Source organism: Lynx canadensis, chromosome B4, assembly GCF_007474595.2.
Source record: "Lynx canadensis isolate LIC74 chromosome B4, mLynCan4.pri.v2, whole genome shotgun sequence".
NCBI lineage: Eukaryota > Metazoa > Chordata > Mammalia > Carnivora > Felidae > Lynx > Lynx canadensis.
In genome coordinates, this window is record NC_044309.1 from 129055141 (window position 1) to 129076360 (window position 21220).

Sequence of the window (21220 nt, forward strand, 5' to 3'; positions counted from 1 at the left end):
TTATTTTACAGTTCGTTGTTAGAAAAATACATTCTTCCGAAATATGCCAAGCACCCAAACGTAAGTGCCAAATTCCCAATAAGCACTATTAATCTGCACGGTCAAGGGTTTGCAGAAACAGCACTGATGCACAAAAATATCTCGAAGGAAATGGCATAGTCTTGCAGAAAGTTCACCTCATTCCGATTCACAAGAGTTGGAGTAGTACCTGCCTCCTCCCCCAACTACCTGTGCACGGTTGGGCAAGCCACTTAACCTCTCTGAGCCTGTTTCTCATCCGCAAAATGTGACCAAACCTACCTCACAGGGATGCAGCGAGGATTAAGTGACATAACGTTCGTAAAGCTCCGAGCCCACGCCTGGCTCACGGCAACTTCTCAATCAATCCCAGCTCCCGGGCTCAGCCAGTAGCGCGTTTCTTTCGATGCGCTCGGCGCTCCGTCAGGAGCGTGAGTCCCCTTCCCGAGCCGGAGCCTGCGCTCTGGGCTCGACTGAGGCTCCCTGGCCGCTCGCGCTTTTCTCTCCTTCTCCAAGATGGCGGCGGTCGGCGGCGCTGAGGCGGGATCCGGGCGAGCCGAGTGAAGGTAGCGGCGAGCGGAGCCCCCACGAGGCCGGGCTGGGCCCCCTCCCCGAGGCGGCAGCGGCCCCGCCCCGCCGCCACCCGCCGCTTGGGCCCGCGACACCGCCGCGGGGGCGCCTCAGGCCCGGCGCGGCCTAGCCCAGGGGCCGAGCCGGGGACTGGAGTAGCGGCCGCAGTCCGCCCCCGGGAAGGGGCTGGAGCGGGCCGCGGAAGGAAGGCGGGCGGGAGCTGTTCAAATGGGGAAGGCGGGAAAGCTGCGGGGCCGGGAGGGGGCGTGCGGCCGCCCCAGGGGCCTGCGGGCCGGGGCCGCCCCTCCCCCTGCCCGGGCCGTCTCCGCCCTCGGGGGCGCCCGGAGGCCGCCGGGACCGCGGGGAGCGGGTCGGGGCCGCGGCGCGGCTCGGGACCCGGGGTGCAGGGGCCCCGGGCTGTCAAGGCGAGAGAGCCCCGGGGCCGGGGCGGCGGGAGGGCTGGGCCCTCAGCCGGCGGAGAGGATGCGAGGAGCTTTCTTCTTTTCCTCTTCACAGAGCTTTGTTGAACTAGCTGTTGCTGCAAAACTGCCGGGAGAATCCCATTGGTTTGCGTGGGGACCGCAAAAAGGGTGGTCCTGGGGGCTCTCTGTATAAATAACCCGGTGTTCTGGGTCCTCTTTGCGGGCGACCCAGTTGGAACGTGCCTTCGGGGTGCGATCTTCTCCGTACAAGGCCCGTGTCCCCCCGCAGCTGTTACTTGTATATGTTCACTTTATATCATGCATTGGAGGAGCGACCTCTCCCCCCTCCCTCTGCCGGTTAAGCTGGTGGCCGGTTATGTCCCCTTATAGCAGAACCAAAAAAAAAAAAAAAAACAAACAAACAAACCCTCAGTCAAAGGAAAGCCTTTGATTGGACAAAGCTTGTCAAAATTCGTCCTGGTGGTTTTTTGGAAATGTGTGTGGTCAGCCGATCTGTGCGGTGGTCGTGGTTCCGCTCAGCTCCCTTGCAATGAGAGGATTCAGTCCCCATCCCAGGCTGTCGGGATCTCTGCAGTTTCCAGAGCTGGCAGGGGCTGTGAGTGCTGCATAGGTAGGTTCCTGGAGAAGGGAGTGGCAGGAATTCGGAGTCTCTGCGTTCCGAGTTTGGAGGCGATCTCCACAAAAATGACAAGACAGCACCTGCTCTATCCTAGAAGTAAACAACTGTAGCAATTCAGCAACTGGCAACAGCTGGCAAAGCACCTTCCTTTTCCTGCACTGACCGGCCACTTGGGTTCCTGGAGGAAGGCTGGAAGAAAACAGGGACCCTTGAACATGGCTGTCGTCGCGGACTAGACCCGGATTTCAGCGTTTCGCTCACTGCTCGGATCGAGGGCCTTACTCTGTTCCCTCTTTTTCAGTACTCACGTTCTGGGATGAAGAAATTTGTTCACAACGATCGCTGGGGCTCAGATTACCGCAAAAAAAAAAAAAAAAAAAAAATCACCTTCTGAAACTTTTTGTTTCAATACTTCTCATTTGGACCTGCAAAATAAGAATAAGCAACATTAAGTAACGAACTTTCACTTACAGTATCATTTCTTAGCACACTGAGAAGAACATAATTATAAAACTACCCCTGCCTCTTGAAGTTGACGACACTGAATTCCGTAAACTCCAAAATGATGGGATTCAGGAGAATGGGTTTTTAACACCTGTTTTCGTTGTGCCAACATTTCATGTTAATTATGGCCTCTGTCTTCTAACGTGGAAATCAAGGCTAATAATATTTTTCACTTCCGTTAGTCCCACAATCTGCTGCCTAACCCTGAACTCTGAATTTATCGTGGATAATGATTACCTGGAAGGAATATCGAGGGGTCATCTGATCCTATATAAATGTTGTCCTAACTCTGCCTTTCTTCCACACTATTGCCTGAGACTTCTTTATCTGGTTTCATCTTTCCTTTGTGAGTCAGCAACCCAAACTAACCCCTGAGCTGCAATAATACCTTGATTTTAAAGAATCTTGAAACGCAAGGTCCATCAATCTGCCCAAGCTGTGAGCAACAGAGTTCACTGTGTTTTAAGTTTTTTAAGCTCTTGACTATTCCAGTTCTTTAGTGAATCAGCCTTGCCTTCAGGTCCCATTCATTTTTTTTTCTCTCTCTCTACGGGTTATTTAATTCTGTAATGTATAAAATGCTCTTCAGCGTTTCTCTGAAAGTTTAAACAGGAGCAGGCCTAATTGCAATACGTCATGCCAATACCAGCATGTGTTTTCTGTATTTTCCCGTGCCTCTGAGGATCAGCTCCTAATTTTCTGTTCCCTTTCACAAGTTTTTAAATCCACTGGTTGTTTTCCAAAGCAGTCAGTTAAGAGACCACGAACACTTTTCTCACAGCTCTGAAGTCACATCGTGGTGTTCTCATACTGTCTTCAGAGGTACTTACTCCCATTTTGACTGTTAGACCGTTCCACTCTGGTTTATGTTAGTTTTGATGTTACTAAAAAGAAGGCCTGCCCGTACGTCTCAGGGCCTGCAGAAGTGCCTTGACAACAAATTGATGGCCATGTTTATGATCCCGAATGTTTAAGATTTTTTTCCTTATTATTTCTCAAACATTCTTAGCCAAAATTCATTTGGCATGAAAAACATTTAAAACTCCAGGTCTCAAGTTGCTGTATTTCTTGGCATTACCAGCCTGTGGAAACTAACGGGACCTTTATCTTTTTTTCTGATAAATTCAGTATATTTTAGTGCCAGTGAGAGGGTATACTGTTTTCAAATGAATGGACGTAATTCCCTCGGACGTTCCCCCTTGCCTTACCGCTTGCTGTCTGCACCACTTGTGTGGAGAGGGGAGGGCAGTAATTTCTTTTTTTCTTTTCTTTTTTTTTAATGAAATCTATTGTCAAATTGGTTTCCATACAACACCCAGTGCTCATCCCAACAGGTGGGAGGGCGGTAATTTCTACCTGAGAAAGTTGAATACTGGAACATGGAAATCTAGTGGTGCAAGTTGCCTCATATTTCTACATGAGATCTGACCTTATAGCCCCTTCATTTCCTATGACAAGCCCTCAGAGCAAGCAGTTCTCCAGTTTATCACTCAGATAATCCAGCTGATTTGGTTTCTTTACTTCACTCTAGATTCTCTTGACCTTGACCAACTCCATTCTTCATTCTCCTCAGGGAAGTGGAGAAGTACTTTTTTGTGTTACTTTTCTGAATGTTCCTTGTAAATCATTCTTGGTAATGCTTTTTCTCTTTGTACGCTCAACTTAGGCTTGTCTACGTACGCACTGTACTTTATCTGACTCGTGCAATTAAGTCTTCTCGTTTATCTTCGATGTAACTTAGGAAAGTTCCCCCTGTTAATCAGATTCTCTGTCACGAAAGTTACACACTTCAGCATTGCCCATGCCCGCCTAAGGGATTGGCAGTGTCTCACCAGAGAGCCCGTCAGCATTTCTCAATCCCCTTATAGTAATGAAAATAAAATGAAATTTAAGTAAATAGCCAATCCAGTCACCTTGTAAGCATTTCACTAACTGGATGAGAACACTTTTTGATATACTTAGTCTGTCATTTTTAAGTTTCCTGCAAAGACTTCCTGCAGGACTTGCGACATTACCTGTCCTTAAAGTATTTGAAGAACTTTATCCTAGAGTGCAGTCTACAGCTTGTCATTGTCAAAGTCATAGTAGACGAATAAACGTGAATGCCAGAAAAAGTTTAACGTCTTCAGGATAATACTTAGAACATTTACATTACAGTAACTTTCAAATCAGTAAAAATCTTAATCACAAAAACTTCACCGCCAGTGGACAAACGAATTCTTCCTTATTTCCACCTAGCCTTTAACAGAGGCTTGATAGCCTTGAAAGCTGTCATGTGGCCAACCAATATAAGAAGTATACTTATTTTTATACCTCTGCAGTTTTGAGCAAATTCATATAGCCCAACAAAATGCAGACCAAAAAATTACACTGTAAAGTTATCATTTCTGTTTAAACTGCAACACGATAGATTTTAGCCTGTTGCCAATCCGCATGGTAGGACTTTATGGTTTGGAATGTTTGCTGTAATCTGTCTTCCTCTGCATCCTGCTTTATCTGTGCATTTCATAACTGTGAACCTATCCCTCTGACTTAATGTCAGTATTTACCATCTCGGCGTTGTCAGTCCTGTTGGCATTTCAGAAATTCTCATTAATTTTGAGGTATTTTTTATTCTGTGGGAGGTATTTTATATACTTCACCAAACCACAACTCTAACTCATAAGTCAAATCAAATTAAGCCCAGTACACTTCCTGCAGTCTCAACCCCGATACATTTACAAGCAGAATGAGGAGGTGACGAGACACTCCTTTATTTCTTGCTGCCCTTCCAGTCTGCCCTTGGATCACTACGCATTTCCATCTGGAAGGTTGCTTCTCCACAGTGATTTCGCATTACAGGAGGGTTTTCCTTCTTTGTTTCTCAGACCTGGTCCTGTAGACGGGAAGGAGCCTGGACACAGTGACACATTCACAAAGGCCCTGCAGGACCACCATGGCTTATGATGACTCCGTGAAGAAAGAAGGTATGACCCCTTAATCTGAGAAGCATTCCAAAGGGGGTTTCCTCTTCAATCCTTGCAGCCTGTGGACATAGAGACCAGGACTGGCCATCACAGCCTGGACTCCCAAGTGCTGGCCCAGAGCAGTATTAATGACACTCAGCCTCCACAACATCCCCCAACTGGGCCCATGGATGCGAAAACCAGGACAGGGTTCCAACACGAGAGTCTGAAATATAAGTCTCTAGTCTATTGGGGTGATCCCCTGCAGCACTCGTGGTCCTTGCCAGCTCCATGTGCAGGAGTCTGGGGATAGGAGTCACGTTTTGGACTCCCACAGAGCAGCACAGCGCATGAATCCTTATTCTTTTCAGCCTTACCTCTGCAAGTCTGTGTCCACCTGCCAAATCACAACTAAGAAACCATGTCTGAGGATGCACATTGGGCTTTGCATAGCGTGGAAGCATTGTTTCTTCAGGTTTGGTTCTTGTATTTGCAGCCAGGTCATCAAGAAATACACTTGTCCCCTTGGATCCTAGCCCCGTATTCCAGTGGGCTTCTTGAAACATTTTAACTTGGAAACGGAGGGCCTGTTGCCTTACGTATGTGGTGACTTGGTTGCCACTTACTTAATCTTTCTCATTTCCTTTCCCAAATGAACCCGGCTTTTAGATTGCTTTGATGGTGATCACAGCTCTGAGGACACAGGACTAGCTGCTGGCCGAAGCCAACGAGAAAAGAAACGTTCTTACAAAGACTTTTTAAGGGAAGAGGAAGAAATCGCTGCTCAGGTCAGAAATTCTTCCAAGAAGAAGTTAAAGGTAAATTCTACACATTTGAATTAGGAAAGCTTTTAACTGTCTCACATCCTATTTCCTCATACTTGAAGAAAGAAGTTTATCTTAAAATAAACATTGTTGGCACCCATTCGTAGTACTTCCCGTATTTTACTTTGTTTTCCAAAGTCAGAAATCAAAGAACAAAATCGGGCCCCGTCTTATTCGTTGGTCAATTCTTCTTCCTCTTCAATTCCAGGATAGCGAACTTTATTTCTTGGGGACGGACACGCACAAGAAGAAGAGGAAGCACTCCTCCGATGATTACTACCATGGAGGTGAGGAGGGAAGGGGCAGCAGGTGGGATGAACACATCACTGGTTCTTGGAGTCGGGGTAGGGGAAAGGGATCCAGATGTTGCTGACTCAGTGGCCTATTTAACAGGACAGTGGTTCTTGTTCTGAGTGCCGATAAACCAGTGTGAAGGAGGAGAGAGGTGGAGGGCTGGTATTTTGGAGGATTCAGCATAGAAGAACAGTCTTCATTTGTGATACACCAGGTACCAGGTTCCTTCTCCCCCCCAATCATCCACTTCTCTTCTGCCCATTGTTACCTAGCATCCCTTCTGCCGTATGTAGTCCCGGGCCCTCGGGCCTGCACCTGTGGGTTACTTCTCAGTGCAGTGCATATCCACTCACAAGACCAGCCTCTCTTAGCTCTCTTACGCGCCTAGCTGATGAGACTAACCCTTTACTAGAACGGGCTTGTCCTGAACACAGAAACAGATGACACTCTTGTCTGCAGTGCAACCCAAATTGTGACTACTCATAATCCCACAGCTTAGTCCATTCTTCTGGGTCCGCTCTCTCTGGTTGCTCGTGAAGTCTCAGTGAAGAGAAACGACTTTAGTGGTGAGAACTGTGTCCGGGGTCAGGCAGAATCTACCAAGCCAAGAAGCACACGGGCGTCATCAGGAATCAGTTGAAGGGTCCCCCCTCAAATCATTTCTCTTAGCCTCTTGCTCGTGTTAGCTGAGTGTTTTGGGTGAGAGAGGAAACTTGTTGGAAGTTGGTTTGTCGTGTGGACGTGACTTCTCTCGATTATTTCTAGATATTTCGTCTTTGGAATCGTCACAGAAGAAAAAGAAGAAGTCCAGCCCGCAGTCTGCCGATACAGCCATGGATCTGTTGAAAGCTATCACTTCCCCGCTGGCAACAGGCTCCAAGCCCTCCAAAAAGACAGGGGAGAAATCCTCCAGTTCTTCAAGTCATTCAGAGAGTAAAAAGGAACACCACAGGAAGAAAGTAAGTGGAAGCGGTGGGGAGCTGTCCCTGGAGGATGGCGGTTCCCACAAATCAAAAAAAATGAAACCGCTCTATGTGAACACAGAGACACTGACTCTTCGGGAGCCCGATGGCTTAAAGATGAAGCTCATTCTCTCGCCAAAGGAGAAGGGAAGCAGCTCGGTTGATGAGGAGTCTTTTCAGTACCCCTCTCAACAAGCGACGGTGAAAAAATCCTCTAAGAAATCAGCTCGGGATGAGCAAGGTGCTTTACTCCTAGGACACGAGTTACAGAGCTTTCTGAGAACAGCCCGGAAGAAGCACAAGTCTGCCTCGGACCCACATTCCTCTCCTGGCCCCGAAGGCGGTGGGTCGGACGCCTCCCAATTCCCAGACTCCCACAGCGCTAACCTTGATCTTTCAGGACTTGAACCTATTCTGGTAGAATCAGACTCGTCCTCTGGTGGGGAGCTAGAGGCTGGGGAGCTAGTGATAGATGATTCCTACCGGGAAGTCAAGAAGAAGAAGAAGTCAAAGAAGAGCAAAAAGAAGAAGGACAAGGAGAAGCATAAAGAGAAGCGACACTCCAAGTCCAAGAGAAGTTCGGGACTTTCGGCCACAGCAGCGGGAGAGGCCCCAGTGGCTCCCGGCCCTCCTCCCAGCGCCCCGCACGCTGGGGCGGCTGCCCCTCCCCCCACACTGCCCAGCCTCCACACGGACGGGCATGGTGAGAAAAAGAAGAAAAAAGAGGAGAAAGACAGAGAGAGAGAGAGAGGAGAAAAGGTAAACCATTCTTTAAAGTGCGGTGGGTAAGTGACAATGGTAGTAAGCGGACTTGGAATTCGGCAGCTGAGGTGAGCCGTGGGGAGTGTGGCCCCGTCCGGTGGGATGGCGTGAAATGTAAAATATTACCAGTGGCCAAGTGTGGCTGATGCGAAAATAAGAGCAGTCTTGATTATTCATGGGTTTTGTTTCTTTAATTTTTTTTAACGTTCATTTATTTTTGAGAGACAGAGACAGAGCACTAGTTGGGGAGGGGCAGAGAGAGAGAGAGGGATGCACAGAATCTGAAGCAGGCTTCAGGCTCTGAGCTGTCATCACAGAGCCTGATGTGGGGCTTGAACTCACAAACGGTGAGATCATGACCTGAGCGGAAGTCAGATGCTTAACCAACTGAGCCATCCAGGCGCCCCAGATTCATGGGTTTTCTCAACGGAGCTGTTCTCCCATTGTGCCAGGCATAGGGTTAGGGACACCCTTGAAATTGGAATTCACGGAAGGAGCCAAACCCACTTTCTTTCACTCAGCAGCACTGGCTGCCTGGGGCAGTTGAGAGAGACTCAAGGTACCAGAGGTATTCTGTGAGCTTACTTTGAGAAACAGATTTTCAAAATGAGAAGAATAATGACCAGGTTAACAGAATAAGGGAATGGCTTTCCACTAACTGTGCTTTCCAGTTTCTGGTGTCAAATGTGTGTTCTTTCACCATGTGAGCGCCTGCTGTCTACCAGGCCCAGTGCTGTGGTTCATGTTAAGAGGAGCAGAGCTGAGTGGGACCTAGCTCCCGACCTCAGGGAGCCCACAGATTGCTGAGGAGACAGGAATGAGAAATCAGCCAGCTTGGTTTAACTTCTTTCCCGCAACTTGAAAAACTTCCTAGCAGTTGTACAGTAGGGGCTGGTGACTATGTCATTACAGGTTTTCTTTGAAAAATAAACCTTTCCCCCCTGTTATCAAAGTAATTGCTATTGCAGAAATTTAGAAATCGAGAATCGTAGAAAGAAGCTCAGAAAGGTTAGTTTCGCCACCCGAGGACAACCATTGGCTTCCTTTGTTTAGAGTTCTGCAAGATGAAATGTCAGATAAAGTCTGAAAGAGAAGCTGCTAAAAAGGAGAAAATCAGGTATTTAAGAATTTGGAAATGGGAGCTTCAGTTCAACCTGTGACGGGTACGGGTCATGTTTCCCACTGCAAAGAGTGGCTTTGAAGTGTGTATATCTCAGAAATGAAAAACAAAAGTGTACCTTCCGAGCCACGAATCAGTGTGCGCGTCAAGAGCTGCACAGTCAGACACTGGGTCAGGTTTTATTCATTTATTTGCAAATTGCTTCGTGAAATCGTATGTATTCTGTGTAAGATGCCCTTTATCCTGAGAATTTCCATTCGCTAGTGATGTATGACAGTGCCATAAACTAATCATACAGTGCTGAACGTAGGAGGTCAGGGTGGTCAGAGCTTAACGGAAGAAAAAGGATTTCAGTACAAAGGCATCCAAGGTGGCAGAAAGACGTTTAGGAAGTAGCACAGCAAAACCACCAAACTCTAGTCCTGTGTTTCTAACTGCCTGATAAATATTGCCACCTGGATGCCTTGGGTCCCTCAGACCCACGTCACTGACTAAGCTCATCATCCCGTCGCCCAAACCTGCATCTCCTCCTCCATCTGCTTCTGTGTTCTGGGCCCTTCCAGTCAGCCCAGACTCAAAACTATATGCTGCGTCATTTCTCTTGACGCTTTATTACGAAATTTTCTAAAGCAAAAGCTTTGAAATGGTACAGTGAGCACAATATGCCACCCAGTGAGATTCTGTAGTTATTATCTTGCTGTCTCCCTCATGAGACATCTGTCCATCCATCTTTTACAAAGTATTTTGAAGTAAATTATAGATCTCTCACATCGCATCGCTGAACGCTTCAGCCTGCGTGTCATTAACTTAAGTTCAATATTTGTTTTCAGGACTTTTTTTTTTTCATGGTAGACTTACGTGCAGATGTGCATGGGGTCAGTCTACCACTGGGTGAGTTTTGACAAATGCATACGCCTGTGTGACCACACCTGTCAAGACAGACATTCCCATCGTCCCAAACAGCTTTCGCGTACCCCTTGCCTGTCGGTCCCCGCCCCAGAGCCACCCACTGTTCTGGTTGCTTCCCAGTCTTATGGTGCATTTTTGCATCTCCGCCTCCCTGCTTTCCCTCTCCTGTAGCTCCACTCAAGGACTGTGCCCGATATCCTTCCTCCTTAATCATCCCCATGCCTTTATGTCCTCCGTTACCACTGTTCCATCCTGGACCTCATCCCTCCCTGTACGTAATGCAGTAAATGGCCTCCTTTCTGTTTCTTCTCCCATGCAATTACTACACCCTGATGCCAGAATGTTCTTAAGTACCACTTTGATGCCAACAGTCCTCTGGTTCAGCATCTTCAGTGGATCCTTCCCACCTTCACGTTCGACCCTAAGCTCCGAGAGGACCAGGGTCCTGTCTGTCACGCTCTCCACTTCATCCCTAGCACTGAACCCGCAGTCTGGCCCACTGTATTTAGTCCATAGATGCTTGCTGAATGACTAAATATCAAAGTTAGTCCATAGATGCTTGTCGAATGAGTAGACAATCAAGGTCCAGACCCGAGGCCAAGCATCATAATTGTCTGTGATTTAGCCTTCAGCCTTCCTTCTCAGCTGTCCCCCTTAGTCGGCTTTACATGCACTGTGGGGAAACCATTCTTGGCCCCTACATTCTTCCCTCTACTCCTCTGCTCATTTTTTGTAGTGATCTTCCGTATTCTCCTTCCCATACTGAAGCTCTGCCTTCCCTTCAAGACCTAATCAAGTACCGCCTCCTCCAAGACTTGCTGCCCCTCCGGCCACAATTGTGACTTCCCCTGCCAGCTGGCTGTGGGAAGTCACTGCACTTAACTTTCCCTAACGTTCGGGTTTTCTATGCATGTATTCCATTTCCCCTATTAAAGACGGTAAGCTCCTTGAGGGTGCCGTAGCTCCTTAGGGGCTGTTGTGGTCACCTTACCGTCCCCTTCGTCTCCTCAATGCCCTTGGTAGGCATTTTGTGATGCATGTAAAGTGAATGAAATGGGTGCAGACCTAGTACTGAAAAGGTGGGTCAGGAGCAAATTGTAAGAATCTTGAATTAGTTAAGGACTTGGCAACGGGCACTTCGGGCTTATGGGCAGGACTTAGATATGCTCCACATGATCGTGTAAGAAGAAAATGATAGCGTGGCGGCAGGTGGGTGAGACCAAGGAGAGATTGTGACAGACCATGCAGGAGGTTATTACAGTCCAAGGTTTGGGGTACTGGAAAAGCCTGGTAGAGATTCAGAAGAGACTCTGAAGGGAAAACCGATAAGGTCTGGCAGCAGGGCTTGGATCTGAGAAGGCGGAAACATAAATGAGGGTAAAGATGTCCCTTAAGATTTTGAACCTGGGTGCCTTGGAAAATAAAATTATAATCTCTTCAAGTGTAGGACTTCTTTATAATTCCCCCACGGGGCTAGCAGTTGCTAGTAAAAAATGAACGGTAGTTTACAGCAAAAATCGTATTAGGAATCAGCATTTGATCGTGACTATCCAAACCTGAAGTAGTCATACTCTGAATGTAATCATTTATTTATCCAGCAAATACTTATGGAACACGTACCATGTTGTTTTAAACCTGACCTCTGCATAAAAATTTCTCGTGGAGTTTAAAAAAAAAAAAAAAATTCCTTTCCCGGGTTTTATTTCAGTATAGAAAAGAACTAAAAGTCCACCTAGAGATCAAAAGGAAAGCTTCAGGAATAGCGTCCCCCCAGACTACAGCGAGCAGAGGTTGGCTCTCCCAGTGGTAGAAACACGGAAAGCCTCTGTGCACTTTCTGCTCGGATCCTATGACCAGCACTGGCACAAAAGTAGAGAAGCAAGAAGGATGGCTGTTTTGGGAGAAGATAAGTCAGGTTTAGATTTTTTTAAGATATAAGCGTGAAGCGATTCAAGGCTAAGAGTGTGGGCTGGGGAGCCAGACCACTTGGGTTCAAAGCCTGGCTCTGCCACTTACAAGCTGTGTGCTATTGGGCAAGTGACATAACTTCTCCACGTACAAAGTGTGGATGGTGGGGCGCCTGGGTGGCTCAGTCGGTTGAGCGTCCGACTTCAGCTCAGGTCATGATCTCACACTCCGTGAGTTCGAGCCCCACATCAGGCTCTGTGCTGACAGCTCAGAGCCTGGAGCCTGCTTCAGATTCTGTGTCTCCCTCTCTCTCTCTGTCCCTCCCTTGCTCATGCTCTGTCTCTCTCTGTCTCAAAAATAAATTAATAAAAACATTAAAAAAAAATTTTTTTTTTTTTTTTTAAAAGAAGGTGTGGATGATGACAGACCTACCTGATAGGGTCGTTAAGGGTTAAATGAGGTAATAATACATGTAAAAGGCAGCCAACCCACAGGGGCACCATTGGGTTGTTTTTTTGTTTTTTTTAAGAGTTTTAAGTAACCTCTACACCCAATATGGGGCTTGAACTTACAACCCCCAGATCAAGAGTCACATCCTCTGCTGACTAAGCCAACCAGGTGCCCCTGGATATTTTACATTTATTACATTTACTTCAAAAGAAACAGCAGTGTGGGACATCTGTCAAACACCTTGGGAACTACTAGCTCGAGGTAATTCATGGTTGCTACGTCTTATCACACGACATTCCTTTCAATAATGCCCCGTCTTTTCGAAGCTGGTCTTCTGTGATGGCTGTGATAAAAAGCAAGTACCATGTGCAAAGCCATGTGGGCACCCAGCTAAGTCTGGGAACTGTGGCTCTGCACATTAGTGAGCGTTCAATAGGAGCTGTTTTCAATGTCCTCTCCGGAGAAGTTCCAGAGAGCGATAGACACGCAAGAGCTGGGGCTCAGCAGAGCAGGTGGGGCTCGGGTGAGGGTGGGGCGCTCCTGCACAAGAAATGAGGTCCCTGAGCAGAGAGCCCAGAGCAGAATCTGGTACGGTGCGCACAACGGGGCGCCGGAGAAGGCAGAGGGGGCCACTGTGTGGGAGGAGAAACCAGAGAGGGGTCAGCGTGGCAGAAGTGAAGAGCAGACCGTTGGGGAGTAGACTGGACTCCCACTAGAGGGAGGAGGAGTTCAAGTGCGGCAGGGAGAGTGGGAGTCCATGCAGGAGTGAGAAGCGAGGGCAGCAGGGGTGGCACTCTCACCGGGTAGTCTTGATACAAACCAGGGGATTGAACTCTGTCTCCGGTGGAAGGTCACACTCTCAGTGTTGAGCTGTGTTTGGGGAGTGGCTTTTTGTTGTCGTGTTTGCGTGCTTGTGCGTTGGCTCATTGTTGAATCCCGCTTTCTGAGAAGGGGTAGCAAAGTCATCTGGTAATGCCTTGATGATTTCCCCCTGGGATCATCCCATGGAGGGGAAGCTCTTGTTTATGCCGGTAACGTTTCAAAGACACCTTACTTTGGGTTTTGCTAAATCACTAAAAGCCCATTCGCTGCCATTCAGAATAATATCTGTGATGTTGCCGCTCCAGAGGCACGCCTTCAGTTATCTGTATGTTTCCAGAATGTTCATACTTCCTGTAAGCAAGCCGAGGCCAGCCAGGTGGCCTTGTGTCTGGCTCACTCAGGCGTTGTTGCTGATGGAGTAGCACACTGAAGTCTGAGCCGTGGTTAGACTCGTGGCATTGCGTGTGTCCTCTCGCTGCTGACACTGAAGCTGAGGAACAGCATCGATATGGTAAAAGTCAGCCGCTGCCCTCTACTGAGTGCCTGCCGTGCGCCAGTGTCTCTTAGGCATCTGACCTCTCGGACTGTCTTGACTGATAGGAGAAGCCGAGAAGACAAGACAAGGATTTTAGCATAGGTCTCCTTAACCCCAGGCCTGTACTTTCTCAACTCTTACCACGTGCCCTTCTGAAGCCTCAAGAGATGGTTGTCCGGTGCCATGTGCCTTCATCGCAGCCAACGGTAGGTTCTGGGGTAAAGGAAACCGATGCGGCGGCTAGCGTCTCAACTAGTGTCTGAGATTCGTCCCACTGAGATGTACAGACCTTGTTTGTAAGTCGAATGTGATGAAGCGCAGACAGCTTGGGCTCACACGCGGCCGTCCTGGGTCCTTGTTCTAGTCTGCTGCTTAACCAGCTGTGTTCTCTGGCGATGCTTCCTCCCTGCTCGCTTGTAAAACGCAGTTGTGTATACACGTAACATGCTCCGCACAGGCCCGGCTCCGGAAACAGCTGCGGTTGCACTTGCCGTTGCTTCTGTCCTAAGTTCTTCAAAAGCAGAAAGTAAGCTTGAAAACATCTTTCTTAAGCTTTTCTTCTCAACCGGTCATTTCACATGACCTCGACGAAGCAAGGAGACAATGCTTTTATGGTTTTCTTTGGCTTTGCTTCATAATATAACACCCACCTGATAGGAAGCAGACTCTGCAGTTATCCCACCTGTCTGGGCAACAGTTAAGGTCTAGAAAGAAAACAGCGTTTCCAAGGAGCAAAAGCCAGCACCCTACAGCCCACTGGAGCGCTTCCTGGGCGGGGGAAGGAACGCTGGCCAGAGAGGCGTCGCCGGACCTCCCTGACCCTGTTCCGTTCTTTGCAGAAGAGCGAACATACCTGGCCCACCTCACGTGTGGGGGTGCCCTGAAAATCAGATGAGGGGGTGGAGGGGATTCACACTCCTCCCCTTTGGCACACAGTCCTGAGACTTTGTTATCCATCTTGTACGTATTCTGCACAACGTAAGTTGTGCCAGGCACGCGCCAGGTGCTATGGATTAAAGATGAGTAAGTGCAGTGCCAGCGTCCTGCCAACTCCGAGCTTTGGGTGTAGGAAGAGGGGTCGGAAAGTATTCAGTGCGTCGAGCCCCCCTGCAGGCACGTGCCGAGTGCCGAGGGAGCACGGGGGGGAAGCCTGGGGTGCCAGAGAAGGTTCCCTCCAGCGGCACGTATCATCTGAACCAGATCTCAGGGCCAGCTAGGAATTATCAGGTGGAAGTGAGGAGTGGGCTTTCAGGCGAGGGGTGAAAGATGCGTTGAAGAGACTGAGATGCCAGGAGGCAGAGGATGTTCAGAGAAGCACAGAAGTGCGCACGCGTGTGTGCGCGTGTGTGAGGTGGAGGCAGCAGAAGGTCGGGAGTAACCGTGTGGAAGGAGAAGCATTGCTGCACCTGCCTCCGAGGACGGGGCGGTGGAGCTGGGGGAGCGAGCGTAAGCCACGACCGCAAGAGTCTAGCTGTGGTTTCAAATGCGTCCCGAGCGCTGCACCAGGCGTTCGTCGGCGGTATTTCGGTGAGTCTCCACAAGAACCCGGTGAGGCGTAGACGTTCTCCTCTCCGTCTCCCAAAAGCAAGCTCAAGGGAGCGAAGTAACCTGCCCAGGGCACGGTCCTGTTCAGGGGCAGAGCGGGACTCTAAACCCACGATCTTTGTGATTGTGGGGCCCGTGCTCCTTCCATTACACAGAGAGGATGTCTGCCTTCCACCCAGTGGTGCGCCGTGAGAGATGGCGCAAGTGCAGAGCGCGTTTTAGGAAGACTTCCATTCAGAATGGTTCAGGTAGAAGCTTTGCTGTGAAACCTTACTTCTCTGGTACCCTCTCCTTTAGCCAGATCAGATTTAGGGACCTCGGTCAAATTAGTTCAGGAGAACATCAGGTGGTATCGTGGTTACAGGCGCGGGCTCCGAAGCCAGACCGGCTGCGTTTGGACGCTCGCCCCGCCACTCCTGCATGTCTGACCCTGCATCTCGGTTTCCTCATCTTTAAAATGGCAGGAATGGGGCGCCCAGCTGCCTCAGTCAGTTGAGCGTCCGACTTCGGCTCAGGTCGTGATCTCACGGTTCATGAGTTCGAGCCCCGCATCAGGCTCTGTGCTGACAGCTCGGAGCCTGGAGCCTGCTTCGGATTCTGGATTCTTTTAATGGCAGGAATGGGGCGCCCAGCTGGCTCAGTCAGAAGAGCATGTAACTCTCAGTCTTGGGGTCATGAGTGGGACCCCCATGTTAGGTAGAGAGATTACTTTTAAAAGTTAAAAAAATTTTAAATAAAATGGCAGTAATAATGGAATTTACCTCACAGGGTTGTTGCAAGGTTTAAGTGAGTTTCTAGAGGTAAAGCTGTCCTACAGCACCTCCTATACGGTATTAGTATTAATGAAGCACTTGTGTTCTTGTCATCAGCAGAAGAAAGCCAAGTTTTATTTTTAAGATTCACAAGTTATGTTTTGCCTTAATCCCCAAGTGTTTTAGCCTTTAAAAGTTCTTAAACCAGAGTTTTGGGTGGACTTGAAGAGGGATTTTCATCAGGTTGTCAAAGAGTTCTATTTCCCAAAGGAGTTAAACATGACTACTTTATAAAAAGCATTAAGAAGTTTACTCTTTGAGGGATTCCTGGATGGATCTGTCGGTTAAGTGTCTGACTCTTGATTTTGGCTTAGGTCAAGATCCCAGGGTCATGAGGTTGAGCCCTGCATTGGGCTCGGTACTGAGCGTGGAGCCTGCTTGAGATTCTCTCTCTCCCTTTGCCCCCTCCCCCACTCGCACTCTCTCTTTCTAAAAGGAAAAAAAAGTTACTCTTTGAAAGGTCTTGATACAGCGATACATGTCAGCAAACACTTAAAAGGAGCTTATGGCTGCAAAATTACAACATTGTGAGTCACACTTAGTGGATCTGTTGGCAGTCATCTGCTACTAATAATAAAGTATCCAAGTTTTTGAAATACTAACATTTTATTAGGGGGAGTCAACATTGTTCCTGATGTAACCACTGTGATCCACTTGCAATAGTGTATGTTTTCTTGCATTAGGAAGTCTAGAGTGGAATTACTGGCCTTGAGTCCCATGGAAATATTTTGTGTGCATAGAGATCATCCATTATTTGTATATTTCTAACTACTAAACTACATTTAGAAAAATCTTTGTGCCCTGGAAAAAGTTTGTTAAGTTTGAATTCCGAACTTTAGGTCTACAGACAGGAGTTGCATTTTGCACAGTGGTTAGGTTCTAAGGTCAGCACCTAAGGTGGGAATTGTAAGTAGTTCAGGTTCCCTGAAAACCCCTCAGGAAGGCTGGCTTCACAACCAAAAGCTGACAGACTGCGGGTCCAACAGAACGTCAGCCCAGTGCAGCTGGGTTCTTCTCGGCACCAGGTGAAGTCATTGGCGTAGGCTCAGAAGCCATAATTATTATTTTTTCAATTATGTTAGCTACACGTGTCAGAATCACACTTGGGTAGTGAGTTGTGCACACTGAAAGAGACATACAGGAGTTCTCCAGGACAAGCAGGTGTATGTTCTTTGTCACACTCGCTCCAAGGAATAGGTTCATAGCATAGAATCACCCCAACTAATCAGTCAAAATCTCTCTGTCTCTCTCTCTCTCTCATAAATGGCCAAATATAGAACTTACATGAACTCCTGTCTATGTAGTGCCCCTCCATTGTATCTGGGGCGCAATAAAGGGGGATTTGAAAGAAGGGAGCGTTAGTTAAAAACCTTGGAACATTTGGGGATATGAAGCTGCTCCTAAATTACTAACCAAACGCAGCACCCAGAACTCACTTATGTCGCGTCTCTAAACAGGACTGTCTTCACCAGTAGAATACTAAAAATAGGACCTTCACTATTTAAATGAAACTGTTAAAGTAAAGGCTTTGCTGCTATTTTCTTTACCTGATTTAGGCCAGATGATTTCACTTTATTATCCTTCTCCAAAATTCCCTATTTTTAAAAAAAGCTTGTATTGGCCTTTTGGATGCTACAACTTCTATTTTGAAAGATACAGAGGGAATAGAAAAGAACTTATAGTAGTTTTACATAGGAGCATAACAAATTACCGCAGATTTAGCAGTGTGCAATGACATCCTCTGTTATCTCCCAGTTCTGTACCTCGGAAGTCCAGATAGGGCTCAGCTGGGCTCTCAGTCTCTCCCAACACTGAATCAGGGTTTGGGCCAGAACTGGGTCCTTCCCTGAGGCGAGCGAGGGCTCCTTCCTCTTCAGGTTGTTGGCAGTTTGTTCATGTTGTCGGCAGTATTCCATTCTTTATAGTTGTAGAACTCATGGCAACCTCTTTTCCTAAAGTTCAAGGTCAGTAGGAGAGTGTCTGATGTTGTGTCTCATCCCTTTCAAGGGCTCACCTGACTGACCGTGATAAGTCAGGCTGAGTCAGGATGGTCTCCCTTGTGATTAACTAAGATTCAACGAGACCTAAACTAGTGTGCAAAGTCCCTTTTGCCATACAACGGAACAGTCACGGGAATGATAGCCCGTCACATTCACCAGTCCTACTCACGCTCACAGGGATGGCACTATACGGGGCATGTGCACCAGGGGGCAGAAATCTTGGGAGCCGTCTTGGAATTCTGCCTGCCACAGAAGTGATGCTGTCATAACGTTACTGCGTACCTACTGAAGTGCCACATACTGTTTGATTAATTCCCGCCTTTGAGTTCAAATGGTATTATCCAAGTTTTACTCACAGGGAAACTATAGCTCAGGGAAATGAAGCAGTTTGTGTTGCTAACAAATAGTGTGGTCAGGATTCTGAACTGCATCAGTTAGCATCCAAAGCCCAGGCTCTGGTTATTTAGTCACATTATCTTGCTAAGTCCTGTCACTCCTTCCTCCCTGCTTGTGGAGGTATCACAATGCAGTAAAGAATAAACATGCTCCAAGTAACACAAAGCAATTTGTTGAAGTGAGAGAGGTTCATCTTACATTGACTACCAAAGAATTGTTTTCAGTTGTTTACCTGCTTCCCACATTGGACCACAAGAATGTGAATAATGAAATAATGATAAACTACAACTAACAGGAAAAGCAGGATCAGGGAAATTATAACACTAGAAATCAAAACCAGAGGAACAAAACAAACAGATTTGGCTCTTGGCTTTCTGGTCCCAAAGTAAAGGGAAATAATATGATTCTTCTTTTCAAAGATGAGAAAAATAGACACTCCAGGAGAGGCAAAGATTTTCTTAGCACGGAGTTCTCAAACACATAACGTGGGATTGTATATAGGTGAGTGAAGGGCTTTACAAGTAATTATCAAGTAGCTGCAACAACCTGAAAGATCTAGAAATGATTTAGCATGTGGTTTTTACCTTCTAAAGTAAAACTGGGGGTGCCTGGCTAGCTCAGTCAGTAGAGCACGTGACTCGATCTCGGAGTTGTGAGTTCCAGCCCCGCTTTGGGTATAAAGATTACTAAAAACTAAAATCTTTTAAAATAAAAGTAAAGCTGATACGTATTAAATACTAAGTATCATTAAAAGTGAAATATAATTAAAAGTTATCCTGTTTAGGAAGCTGGTTAGTGGTTCCGAACTGTTCCCTAGATGAAAAAGTATAGGTCTCTTTCCTGTTTTGTAACCGTGGCTTCAGGGTTGCTCAACCTGTGTTCTAATGAAGTCTTCCCCTGTTCTGTTTCCACGTGGCACCAGCCAAAAAAGAAGAACATGTCTGCCTACCAGGTGTTCTGTAAAGAGTATCGTGTAACCATCGTGGCTGACCATCCAGGTATAGGTAAGGACATTTCTCATCCTCAGCTTTGTTCTGTCCATCTTTATCTCAGAAACAGTGCAGTGAATTCAGCCAGTCAGCAGGCAGCTTCTTCCTATGGTACTAAAATACCACAAAGCTCATGTTTTTCCCCCCTCGGTTCTGAAGTCACTTTAGGTTCTGTCTTAGTCCACCCGTCCCTAAAACAGATAAGCTTTCTGTTTATATCCCTTAAAATGAGAAAACGGGACACTGAATAAAATTAAATGTTAGGGAGCCCTGCACATAAACCTGCAGTTGTTCGCTGCCGTGATTCCCCGGCTGACCTTTCCCTCTGGCCCCTGGGTGTGAGTTACAGCGAGGCGACTTGCATTGCTTCTGTCTGTCTCTGTGTCAGAAGTTAGCGAGGTGAGAGAAACACTCTGCCACAGACCTCGACAAGTCACGTAACCTCCACAGATCTCATTTGCCTGATGGGTACAGTGGCTTCACAACCTTCTCATCGAGGTTGTTGTGAGGCCCACGTGAAGCACCGTAGCAGATAGGAGCGCTTTATAAAGCATGACCTTGCTGTGCCGATGGAAGGGCAGCGTTACACTTCTCAAGGGTTGCTTCTGGGCTGCTCGAGGGAGATTCCTCTTTGGCTCTCCGCTCTCAAAACTTGGTAAAAATCTAACGTTTTCTATCAAATTCTACACAACACATCTTCTTTAACCTAAGTTGATAAGCTCTGTATAATGAGGTCAAATTGAAAGGCCCCCGAAAGAGGCTGAAGGGATAAATCTCTGGAGAACAGGTGTGTGAGAATTTGAGCCTATCTCATGACCACCCAGTAGCCCCTTCCTTCCCTAGAGAAAAGAATCAAGACAAGTGTTGGGGTTTTAGTGTGGTTTTCTGAAAGAACCTTGTGCTATTTAAATCTGAGCTGGGAAATCCTTCTAGTTTTTGCTCTTATCAATCTTCTGTTTGATTTATAGTCCAACCTTTACTGTGTCGCGTTTTTTACCCTTTCATGCCAGACTTTGGGGAACTTAGTAAAAAACTGGCTGAGGTGTGGAAGCAGTTGCCAGAAAAAGACAAACTGGTAAGTACGCTTTCTTACGAACGCAGTTTCCATTGCTTTGTGCCTTGCAAAATATGTAATTCTTCTGTAGGCCATCAAGCCAACAGTGAAAATGGTGAAAAAAAATTATAGGTCAATAGAAAATGGTTTGGCAGGGGCGCCTGGGTGGCTCAGTCAGTTAAACGTCTGACTTTGGCTCAGGTCATGATCTCACGGTTTGTGGGTTCGAGCCCCGCGTCGGGCTCTGAGCTGACAGCTCAGGGCTTGGAGCCTGCTTCGGATTCTGTGTCTCCCTCTCTCTCTGCCCCTCCCCTGCTCCTGCTCTGTCTCTCTCTGTCTCAAAAATAAAGACAAACATTAAAAAAAATAAAATAGGGGCGCCTGGGTGGCTCAGTCGGTTGGGCGGCCAACTTCGGCTCAGGTCATGATCTCGCGGTCTGTGAGTTCGAGCCCCGCGTCGGGCTCTGTGCTGACAGCTCAGAGCCTGGAACCTGTTTCAGATTCTGTGTCTCCCTCTCTCTGACCCTCCCCCGTTCATGCTCTGTCTCTGTCTCAAAAATAAATAAACGTTAAAAAAAATTTAAAAAAATAATAATAATAAAATAAAATTAAAAAAATTAAAAAAGAAAATGGTTTGGCAGAGGGCATTAACACTGGCTGGTGCCAGTTTACTCTAGTGTGGATTTAACTGCAGGGAGGCTATCTTTTCTAGCCTCATCTAGTTGTTTTCCAGCAGCCT

The 21220-nt window shown here is 47.3% G+C and overlaps 1 protein-coding gene across 4 annotated transcripts in view; it reads left to right on the top strand.

The window, feature by feature from the left end:
- The first annotated feature begins 409 nt into the window (after window positions 1-409).
- The window catches only part of HMGXB4 (HMG-box containing 4), a 30084-nt gene continuing 9273 nt past the window's right edge, over window positions 410-21220 (top strand). Inside the window, exons 1-8 of one of the 4 annotated variants that reach the window (XM_030320502.1) lie at window positions 521-584; window positions 1105-2102; window positions 5022-5120; window positions 5769-5917; window positions 6132-6210; window positions 6983-7938; window positions 19361-19442; window positions 20438-20502. In XM_030320502.1, coding sequence (XP_030176362.1) covers window positions 5090-5120; window positions 5769-5917; window positions 6132-6210; window positions 6983-7938; window positions 19361-19442; window positions 20438-20502 — 1362 coding nt within the window. In that variant the 5' untranslated portion in view covers window positions 521-584; window positions 1105-2102; window positions 5022-5089. Of the gene's footprint in view, window positions 585-1104; window positions 2103-5021; window positions 5121-5768; window positions 5918-6130; window positions 6211-6316; window positions 6432-6982; window positions 7939-19360; window positions 19443-20437; window positions 20503-21220 lie in introns of those variants that run through there. The other 3 variants (XM_030320501.1, XM_030320500.1, XM_030320503.1) reach the window with 3 other exon arrangements.